Here is a 12,064-nt window from a genome sequence, read left to right as displayed (position 1 = left end):
ATTACTTATGTAATAAAATCAATCATAAGAAAAAGTACTTAATGCATACACTTGGAAAATGAATTCGACACATCTAACTTCAAAAAAGCGTATTTTTGCAAGGGCGTTACTTTCAAAGTGGAATTGGCTCAATTATCATATAAAAGATTTGGTCCCTAATCTTTCCATCATCAATCGCATATCCATCTCCATTTTGGTATAAAAATTGTGCTGTTCTTGGTACACCTAGAATACCTTCTTTAAAAGATCCTATAGATGTTGAGAATTCAATGAGTTCTCCATTCAATTTTTTCCAAAAATTTCTCACCAAATGTCTTGTATAGTCTCGAGCAATTGATTCTGAAACATCTTTCTCTTTCATATAGCATTGAACTGAGTTTGCCTTTTCTCCTCTTGGGATCTCTTCCTTGAACAAAATAATATACAAATAACATCCTATCATGAACGTATAGTTCATACAAAAGAGAAAAGGAAACATCTATCTTGCATATTTGTATATAAAATAAATACTCAATTTTACCTTGCATGTTCCCAAATCATTATACAATCTAAAAAGCATAGATGAATATCAAACGATAGGTAGATAAAAGTTCCAACTTTTAAGAGTCTCAACAGTTGTGTCATCTCTTAAACAATATAATGTCGTTAGCACACAAGTTCCTGATACAGTAACCCAACCATTCTCCAGGTAATCAATCAAATTTGGAGTGTATCCATTATAAGTCCACTCTGCTTCAATTAAGAATCCTTTGCATATATCGACCCACTAGAGTATAATCAAACCTTTTTTTAGTTAGAAACGTTATCATAAATATATTATCTTCAAAAGCTTGAAGTTTTTGTTTCTTTCTAATTTGCAAATTTTTATGAAGAATAAAAAAGAAGGAAAAAGAAAAAAAAGGAATTCTTAGAAGAAGCTTGAATCCATTTTAAAACTTGAAAGGACATGCACAAATTGAAATTAATTTTGCATTACCATTCTTTTTAAGTATAGAAGAGCATCCAACTCTTTCTCTATTGAAAATGAGGAGGAAATATTATTCATTGTGCTGAAAAGTGCGGCCAAGCATATCTTCATGGGATCTGGAAGTTGTTGAGCTGTAGCTATGTTCCATCTTATAATTCCAAATAATTTCAGGTCACTATAGTAATATAGTAATATTATTTATCAAAAATTGAAAACCATAGATAATTTAAACTTCTTTTATGCACACTAAATTATTTTTTGCATTTACTTACTCTTCAATGGCATTTGTAAAGATCTTCAGTTCATCCAAGGTGCCATAGACATCATAAATATCATCAATTAATGCAATGAAACAATTTATTTTGGTAATTGCCTTCCTGCATCTCCAAAATTTAGGTTGAAATGTTTCCCCTACTGCCAATGAAAAGTTCTCTACCAGTCTATCTCTTGAAAAATTAATCTCATCCGAAACAAGACCAATATTTCTCCACCACCTGATGATCAAGCAATGAGCCGTTAATATTTCGTCAGTTTGAGAAGGACTGCCTATAGATGCAAAGAAAAAGACATTACCTGGACATTTCCTTAAGCTCAATCGTGTAGATACTCGGCACAATGTTAAAATCTAGTTTAGCCAGCTCGAGCAATACGGGATTAACATTCTCTTGTTTCCCATAAGCATCAATGTACCATCTAGTATGTAGCCTTGATAATCTCCAATGCAATGGTAGCTCTAAGGCATGATCGATTTCTTCAGTGAGCTCTTGGCTTAGCAAGGATCTATCAAGGTGGCTTAAATACTCAACGGCGAAGTCTCTCATCTCATCCAATACTTCCTCGCCTTCAACAGCAAGGTAGGAAGCCTCATATAAGCTTATTATTTCTTTGATATTATGTTGATGATTAAGTTGGAAGTTTTCTCTCACTTTTTTGAAACAACTGGTTAGAGCATCAACTCTGTCAATGATTTAGACATACTTGTTACAAAGATGACAACAAAATTGATCTAGTTTTTGAAATTAAATAAAGTTATTTTATCCATTGGTATTTACATATTTCAGCTGCAAGCATGTAGATGTGTATCAAATTCAATAGATATCAAAATATTAGGCTAGCTTACTCTGATGGCCTAAATAAATTACTACAAAAACTGAAAATCTTTAACATTGTTGGCATTCTAGATAAATATTACATCTGAAATGAATGAGACAAAGAATTTTATGACGGAGTTATCTTAGAACCTATTATTTAACCATATGTTAAACTATGTTTTTTAAGGATGGAAATCTTTCATAAACTTTCTTTTTACTGTAACGAAAAACAGAAAATCAAGGGGCATTTACATACATTCCCAAAATTCATATTTATTTACATATCTGACACCTCAAAATTCATATTTATACAATTCAAATCTTTAACATCACATAAAAAATACCTATATCACTACCTTTTTAAAAGTGAAATACACCTTTTCATGCATAAGTTTATGACACCAATATGTTATGTGTAAATATCTAGCTTTGGGGTTTAGATATGTAAATACAAAAGAATTGCATGGTATGTATGTAGATTTCCTTAAAATCAGTTATAGCTAACTAGGTATGATATCAGATAAAAACTAATGAAGAACAAAGCCAGTTACCGATAAAATTTTAGACTAGAAGTTTAAAGTGCATCATAAGTTGGCTTTGATCTATGACCTCTATTATGTCCTAAGAATTAGGAAACATTCTGCTTGAGCTAATTTGGTTTGATCTTCATTACAGAACCAACTAACCAATAAATGAAAATTTTATTTGCTTGCATGTGTTCTCACATTACCTTAATATTGGAGCATTATTAATGCCATGTTCCCTTAGAAGCCTAAAAAGCAAGGCAGAGCCATGAAGGTTGTTATTCAGTATCAAATCCTCTATATTCTGCTTTGATGAACTAATGGAATTCAACAAGTTCTTGATCTCTGAATTAAAATGATAGTCGAGTCCTAGCCGACGCATTGCATCTTGAAGTTCGAGTTGTTTGATAAGATCGTGTTGTTGTCCAATCAAATACCTCACTTCCTCCTTCAATTTATCCCTCCGATGTATATATTTCTCCTCCTGTGCAACTGTAATGGTTGTTCATCAACTTGTGTCATATTATAGTCTTTTGGCAAGTAAGCATTGCTATAACTGTAGCATTAATGATATAATCCTGATTATATGCCATGTATTATAAGAACCTAACATTATAAAATACCAAGAAATTTAATTCGGAGTCAAGTTGAATTTTATTGAAGTTGAAAATGAACTATTCATTTTTTACTTCTGAGTTGATTCAAGTCAAGTCTATTATTATTATTTTTAATTTATTGTTTCTTTTTAATCGGTCTTGGCTATATTGCATTTAGATCAAAGCCCAAACTATCATCAATCACAGTCCATGTATAGAGATCAAAAACCTTCATGCCTGGTTGACGTGTGTGAAATATGTCACATATTTTACTTTGTTTTCCTATAGTAATTACATTATTTGTATCATATTTATGTTTTTCTAGATAATACAGGGCTTAAAAGAAAAAATGAGCTCATTAACGTTTGGACACCCCAAAATAAATGCTGACATAACTACACTTTTTCTAGTGTATATATGTTACCGTTAGCGTAGATACAACCAAAATTAGTTTATACATTGGTAAATTGATTTATGGCTATATAACATATCATAATAACACATGGTAAAATCTTTGTCTTGAATCAAAATTTTATATTGAATAAAAGCTTACATATATGTGCTTATCTTTTCTAAACATTAATGCTCATACTAATAATAAGAATAATAATGATGATGATTTGCATACATATCATATAATTCTTATGTATTTAAATAGCTAGCACCTAAACTTTGATCTCACTTATGCGACATTCAAATCCTTACCATCATATCAAAAATGTAACTAAAGAATTTTAAAGTGAAATATTTATTTTCATGTATATATTTGGATGTGTCTATAACACTAAAGTTTCATTTAACTGAATATCAAAGTTTGAGTTAAATATATAAGCTCGTAAGATTTGTGTGAGATGTATGCATATCCTACTAGTAATTATCATAGCCTAATGTTATGTGTGAAGGATCCAAGGAAGATTTTCTTGAAAACCACACAAGAAAATTAAGTCATAAGCCATCACCGTGAAAGCAATTTGCAGTGACTGTATGTAGTTGTAATCCCAAAATGTTGGCTGATTTGTTGTGGGACGAGCAGGAGAAGATGAAGGGAAATTTGTTGTTGGGAGGCATCGTATGAGATAATATTTTGAAATTATTTGTTGACGGCCAATAAAAGCTGATGAGGAAAAAGAGCTATAGAGTGTTTGCATGTTGTTGTATGGAAACACAGGAAGTTGCAGAAGTAAAGCCATATTGATAAATAATGGGAAAGCCTTGTGCCTATTTATATTGAACTTTCTATGGCAATCCCATGTTGCAAGGGTTAGAAGTGTATATACACATTTTCATACAATAAATCTTTTTTAAATTATGGTTGAATCTAGTTATTTCAAATAAAATTTTAAATTATATATATTTTATTAAATCAATATCCTACAATAGTCAAGTCACTACCAATACACACACGAAAAAAAAGAAAAGAAAAGAAGCTATTTGATTGGCTTAGTGACTAGAATTTTACTCTCCTACAAATAAGTGCAAGTTCAAGGTCATGTTGTAAAATTTTAACCGACAACCCTAAAAAATGAGCTCGTTGGTTAAATTTTAGTGATATTTTCTTAATTTTCAATCATGTCAATAAAAAAAATACCCATACATTACAAGTAATTCCAATCAATTTTTCATTTTTTAGGAAAGTTGATTAAATTTGAGTGATATTTTTTTTAAATATGATAAAAACATAAAAATGAAGGTTACATTTTCTTATGATTTTGATATTTGAGTGAAATTCTAAAAGATAGACGCAGAAGAATGCCAATTCTATAAATATTTAAAATTAGAATATTCAGCTATTGTCCCTGCTCTCTTTCGTCCCAATTGATATTTTTATTTCCCAATTTGTGTAACATATTTATTTTTTTAACGAGTATTAAATCTGGTTGAATATTATTTGTCATCTTATCATAAGAGACACAACACAATGACTTACACTCATTCTTTTGTCTTTAATTTTTATAAATTTTAATTATTAAATATAAATATTTTTATAGATATTTTATCATAGGTGACCTCCTATTTAACCATTCATCTTTTTCCTACATCATTATATGTTTAAAGAATAATTAATATATTTTATCTTATTTTTGCCTTACAAAAAGAATTTTATCATGATTTAAACTTGAAACATATCAACAAATGTGACCATGCAACTTAATTTATATTTTCAATTACAAATGAGAAAGTATTTTAGGATTTTAGAGCCACCATAATTTTCATTGATTTCACAGTTTCTCAAAGTTGGTATTAGACTCAAATCTAATTGTCCTTGTTGAGCCCACTATCTTTTGGAAGGAATTAGATATTAAATTCAAGGAAGATATGCATACATACCACTAAATTTAATTTAATTGCTTTGTTTCATAACTCCTTTGATCTAATAATAATAATAAAATATCTCTGGCTGACAAATATGGTAAAGTGAGGCTATTAGTGCTAACATTTTTCTATTTCATGCTATGTGACGTTTGGTACCCATTAACTCAACTCCTTTCCTTTGATATCAAATAACGCATTTAGTTATTAAATATTTGTGTTTTAAGCTAAACAAGATGAATCATATAGAAAGACTCAATAATAATGTATAGAGGGTATTGGATGATTATATCTGCTTTATATCACATGTAACCTCACCGTAACCTACATGTACCTTCTATTAAATTTCGCGGTTCTGCTTTCATATATTTATAGGTTACCTGTAGGTTACAGGGAGGTGACATGGGTATAATGCATATATAACCCCTAGATATAAACCCACGATAATGTCTAAATATTTAAAATTTGGACTTACCGAACAAGCCGCTCGACTCTCATGACGACTCCTGACTCTCTTTACTGTTATCCCTCCTCTCTCCGGCAACAAATTGCCACCCCATGACGGCGAACTTTTACGCAGCCGCAGCGACGACGAACGTGCGTCGATCTCGTCTTAATCATTTCCTTAACTCGGAGCAGAGATATGCTTTTCCCCTAATCTCCGATGACCGACTAACTCTTTCTTGGAATATATACTCGTTTTTCCTTCAGAATTTCAAATCTAGGGTTTCGCTGAATGTTTCTTTTTTTTGAAAGATATTTTCTAGCCATTCTTCTCTAGGATTGTAATTTTGTGGAAACACCTAACATGTACTGTTTTTTTCTGTGATTCCGACCATTTGATATTTTCTAGCCATCCTTTACTTGTTGCAGAGCCAAGGAACCTCATGAGACTTAACCAACATAAATTAAAACCTAAATAGCAAAATTAGATCTAACAGAAACTGAAATTGAAACAAAGAAATCTTACGAACATATCTTCTACATGGATTGATTACAAATAATATACCCGACAGATTCATAAAAAATCTTTATACATGACTGATCAAGAAGAATTGAAAATAATGAAAAAATGCTAGTTGTCAATCTAATTAAAAGGATATATATAGTAGAATGTATGTATCTCAAACGCTAAAATAACAAAACCACCTGCAAACTGGTTTGTCTTTCCAACACTTATTAGCCATTTCTTTTCTTTGTAAATGTACCAGAATAGACTCAAGAATTTATGAAAGATAAAGTCATAAAGGAAAAATAGTAAAACATTAATAGATCTAAAGAAGAAAATGAAGGCAATATGATTTTTGTGGTTTTGTAAGATCTAATATTCAATTGATTACATAAGAAACCTTACATTGATCTAATTCTCCTCTTGTGATCTTCTTCCAAAACTCTTGATCAAGGGATAAGAAAGAAGGCTCTAATTAATCTCTCCTTCCCTCTCCTGGATCTCTCCAAATTGAGAAACCTATGCTCCTTTGATTGGTTATGATTCTCCCCTCTCCTTCTCCTAGTGTTTCAGACGTCCTCTTTTTTTCCCCCTGATTTTTGCTCTCTTGTTTTGAATATCTACTCCTATAGAGGTGATCAAGAGAGAACCAAAGAAAATAAGAACCCGAGAATAGGTATGACTACACAACAAACAAGAATACTACACAATTGAATATATGTATAATGGCTGAATTTAAAATAAAATCTAAGCTACTTATCTATTCTTTTTTACAATCTCCACCTTGTATAAAAAAAAATTGATAAACTAAGGCTTGGTTTTCTCTTTCACATATACTTAATCAAGATGCCTCCCAACCTAAAGCATGGTGAAGCAATGATCGATTTTGGCTTTGACCACTACCTTAGTCCATATATCTATAGGATCCTTATTTGTATGTACTTTTTAAACATTAATTGTGCCGTGAGCTAGAACATCTTTGTAAAATATAACCTTTTGTCAATGTTATTTGTTCTTTCAAGAAATAATTGATTTTTCATTAGCTAGATTGCACTTTGACTGCCACATTATATAGTTTTCATTTCATTGTTCTCTAGCTTCTCTAGTAATCTTTTCATCTAGAGACCTTCATTTGTAGACTAAGTAGCAGCCTTGTATTATGCTTTGTGTTGATAAAACAATAAATGAATTGTAGAACAGATTTAGAGCTCCCTTTTTTTAGGTACATGGCGAAGACATGTCCAATTGATGATTTACGTTTATATAGATAATTAGCATAAGCGGAATGTACATAACATCAATTTACAATTTGCACCATTTTTTTTTTCTTGTAGAAGTCTATCTAACATCAACACCCACTCTCAAATACATGAAGATCCCACTTGATAACCTTTAAAGAGTCTCTCATAAGTTTCGCCATTTTTCTATTGGAATAAAAATGAACAAGGGAGGGTACCTTTTTATAGGAAAAGAGAATTATCATGTGGGGTTCACTGGAAGGGGTTTTAAATATAATTTTTTAATAGTATGTTAATTACTCGAGGAGTTTCAACACACTTAAAATTCTTATCATATCCACAACACTTCTACATGCTCCAATCGATATTTTGGATGTGTAAGTTTAATGATCCGAGAATGCCGCATGGATAAAATATTAAATAGCAAAAATGATTTACATATACTTTGACCAATGTGTCAAATGTTTTATCATAGATATGAGATTATTGCACAAATTATAAGAAATTTAAAATAAAATTAAATTCATATTGAAAAGCATGCACACTAAATTGCCCACATGTGCTCTGATCATCGCATTAAATATTCAATTACACTCTGAGAATGTTGCTTGGATAAAAAAAAAATTTAATACTTAATTAATCATGAGAAGCTTGAAAATATTTCATAAATTTTGCAAAATATTTTTTTTTAAATCAATAGAAAATCATTAAATAATGCAAGCTCTCGAGCACGAGAATATGACTGACCTTTTTACAAAAAGTGAAGTTGATAGGACTAAAACTTTTTTTAGTCAAATTTGATCATATGTAAGTAAATAGACATAGTTGACATCGTCACAAGCAATTAAAAAACTTATTCATTTTCCCCGATGATAATTGTGTTGATAAAAAATCTCAACTGGAAGGATTCATTTTACAAATAAAAATTTTAAATTTTAAATGTAAATTAAAAATGTTTAATAAATTTATCATTTAAAATAAGAAGCAAAATTCATCCATTATTTACACTACCTTTTCAAGGATGACAAATTTAAAACTAATCCAAGCTCATATAGAAATAGTTTCATAGATTAAATCGTTATAATCACTCTCAAATGATTTCAACTTACTATGAATGTGATTTTTGTCATTTTTTTGCATAGTTTTGTTGCAAAATAACATCAAATAATAATAATTTTTACCTTAACTCTTTAATTGAGTGATTTGCTGCCAAATGACACTATTATTATAGTCATGGCCATAGCCTGCTTGTTTTTCTATGACTGCCTTTTAAGTTGTGAAACATAAGGTATGCTTGATAGATGAAACTTTTTATTAGCTAAGATCAATTTAAATTTATCCTCTTAGACAAACACTCACTTTAGTTGTATAAAGTTCTTTTGGATGAACAACCCATGGCTACTGACAATGATCTTTTGATCAAGTTGGGTCCACTACCTCTTCTGATTAAGTGAAATATAGATCATGATAATCCGGTATGACAAAAATATAGAAATCCCATTGAGTTAGTGACCTTTTTCTCCCATCATTTGCTTTTAAGTTAAGATGATAAATCTTTAATTTCGAGATCTAAATTCTTACTATTATATATTGACTTTGAACAGTTAATGCCCATGATGACTATCTTTAATCAAAATTGTTCTTCTTTTATTGTGATAGTTAATTAATCATAAGGCTCTGCACCGATAAAAAATCTCAAATCATATCGAAAGGTTCTCTAAATTGAAAGCGAAATCTCTGGGCAGTGTGTTATCTAAAATATAACATGCCTTATAAAAAATTTCACCTTAAATCACACAGAACACTCAATTAGGGCTGTCAAGTCAGGTTCGCAAGAGAGAGGTTGGGGTTTGACTTGAAATTGACTCTACCCAATACTTCTTGACCCGAACACGACCCAAATATAAAGCAAATCAAAATGTCTAACTCAAACCTAACCTGTCTTCAATCCATCGATCTAAACCCAACTCATATCTCTCATATAACATAAGACGTAATGGCTTTTAGGGTAAATTTCAGGTCTATCTTAGGTAAATTTTGAGTTGACGGGCTGCTTTTGAGTTATTTTAGGTTTTGCGGGTCAGTTTTGGGTCAATTTCAAGCTGGCAGGTCAACTTGAACCCTACTAGAAAAAATAAACGGGTTAGGATTCCTAACCTGAATCTATTATTTGGGTCATTCCGAATCTGGATTTTTCTAGTCAAATTGGTGTGTTGGGTCAATTTTTGACACCCCTATTGTTAATGAGAGTCAATGGCACAAATTTTTGGAGCTTACACTTTCCTTTGTCTTACTTCCTTCTAGCATTAATAATACTAGTTGTATTGATGCCTTTGATGGTATATCAAAAGGTAACCCAAGATGCTATAACTCCAATTTTTGTTTGATCACTAGTCACGAAGATTTCATTCAAAGAAAAAAGTATAACACACTTATCATTCTTGGTGAACAAGTAGTTGCTCTTAGGGCCATAATAACTTGTCTATGTGATATTGTCATGGTCGGCCTAACAGAAGATCCAGACATCCAGAGGTATGATGTCACATCACACCTACTTATATTGGTGGTTTCCACTAAAAAAATTATTCGGTACATTTTATCCACACTAATTTTATTCTCTTCAACCAAATCAATAGTTACAACTGGGAATACTTTTGGATGGTGAGGCTCAATTTGTCCTTCATTTAAGTAGACATTATATTTTCACAATTGGCCCCATCAATTATGATTATCCTCACTTTTTACTTTACAATACAATGGATACAAAAGATGTTGTGCCATAGCCATTGATGCTCATTAGGCTCAGTTTGGAGCACTCGTCAAACAACAATTATCTCTCTATCATCGGCGGGGAGCTAATATTTATTCTCATTCACATTCTCTTAAATCCTCACAATCTGCCTCGTCAACTATTCTCTGCTTAATAAACAAAGTTACTCCCATATTTGAATAATTGGAGTCAATGTGCTCATAATCATGATATCTGATGCACTTTATTTCTGGAAAGTTTAATGGTGTTGCAAATCACTCTTTTTCCTTCCTGGCATTGATTTTTTTTTTACGGGGTGGACTTTGATTCTCTAGAAGGGGGACCCTTGCTGCTTGATGCATGGATGGACTTGATTTGATATTGTTGTGCTAATTCTCCACCTTTAAGGTAAGTTTTATACATCTAACAAGGACAACCATAACTATAAGTTCAACACATTGCTAATAGATGGTCTCAAATCTCAAAAGTATTTTGCCACCATATTCTCTTTTGGCTCCACCAACTCACATTCAAATTCAACAATGTATTCCTCCATGAAAAAGTCCTTTTTTGTTAATTATGAAGTCTCAAAAAAGATATCCTCTTGATAGTGTGTTGGAATATATTTTTGTTGTATCTTTTTCTTCATTTTTGACCACATAGTGACCATGCTCTTATTTTCATGTTGACATGTGTACATCACATTCTCCCATCATGGAGAAGTGCTTTTTTTAAGTTTAATTGCGACCAATTTATTTGTTCCATGTAATATCTTTGTACTCGTCCTGTTTCACGGTATGGAGTGACTGAATATTCTCATTTGAATTTATAAATCATTAAAATCTAAAGTCATTCTTCATCTCAAAATCATTCTTCTTCTATATTTAATACTAAGAATTAAGTATTGGTTTTTCATTGCTTGAGATATTTGGGTGAAAGGGCTTTTCTTCATCTTCTTTGTTTGGTTGGTCATCATTATGGCTATTGGTCCTTCCCCATGCCATCTCCTTTCAAAATCTACAAGCCTATATTATGATTGAAGGATTCCTTATTGCATATTCTCTATGGTAAGCTCTTGAACACCATGTTAAGGATCTCTCTTTAGCAGCATAATGATTTACTACTCAAAAGCTTTTCATCCAAGGAAAAGTGGGTTGTTTGTGCTGTAGAATGGGTATTTGTATAGGCGGACAAATTATGTTATGTGGATTTAGAGTTAGGAATTGGGATTAATGAATTTCTAAGGATTTAGGATTTATATTGCTCTAATACCACTTGGCAGCAATCTAGTACTTTCTAATGATGTTTAGGGATCTAGGTGGAAGTTGTTATGACTTATTAATATCAGTCAACTTTTTTTTTTATTTTTGAAAATTGAAAATAATTTTGAAATTTAATTTAATATGATAATAAATATATATTTTTGGTTTGAAAGTAGTGTGTTTTAATTTTTGAAAAATGAGACCAAATGGATCTCATTCTTCCAATAGTTTGCGTAATCGTGCCCGATACCGTGAATACTACACATTTCTGAAAAATGAGTGTATATCCCAACGATAGACCCAATCCTGCAAATTAAGAGATTTGTGACATCCATTTGATCTGCGAACCTTTTATGTGTGTGTGACCGACAAGTTCTC

General features: G+C 31.2%; 1 protein-coding gene across 1 annotated transcript in view; it reads right to left on the bottom strand.

The window, feature by feature from the left end:
* The window catches only part of LOC110031553 (terpene synthase 10-like), a 20,211-nt gene continuing 8,147 nt past the window's right edge, over positions 1-12,064 (bottom strand). Inside the window, exons 4-8 of the mRNA XM_020734801.1 lie at positions 2,789-3,074; positions 1,541-1,924; positions 1,240-1,461; positions 977-1,142; positions 1-406 (exon numbers count right to left, since the gene is read on the bottom strand). Of these exons, the coding sequence (XP_020590460.1) occupies positions 113-406; positions 977-1,142; positions 1,240-1,461; positions 1,541-1,924; positions 2,789-3,074 (1,352 nt within the window). The 3' untranslated portion in view covers positions 1-112. The remainder of the gene's footprint in view (positions 407-976; positions 1,143-1,239; positions 1,462-1,540; positions 1,925-2,788; positions 3,075-12,064) is intronic.

This window comes from Phalaenopsis equestris, unplaced genomic scaffold (assembly GCF_001263595.1).
Source record: "Phalaenopsis equestris unplaced genomic scaffold, ASM126359v1 Scaffold000840, whole genome shotgun sequence".
Classification (NCBI taxonomy): Eukaryota; Viridiplantae; Streptophyta; class Magnoliopsida; order Asparagales; family Orchidaceae; genus Phalaenopsis; species Phalaenopsis equestris.
This window is presented reverse-complemented; position numbering and strand designations above follow the sequence as displayed.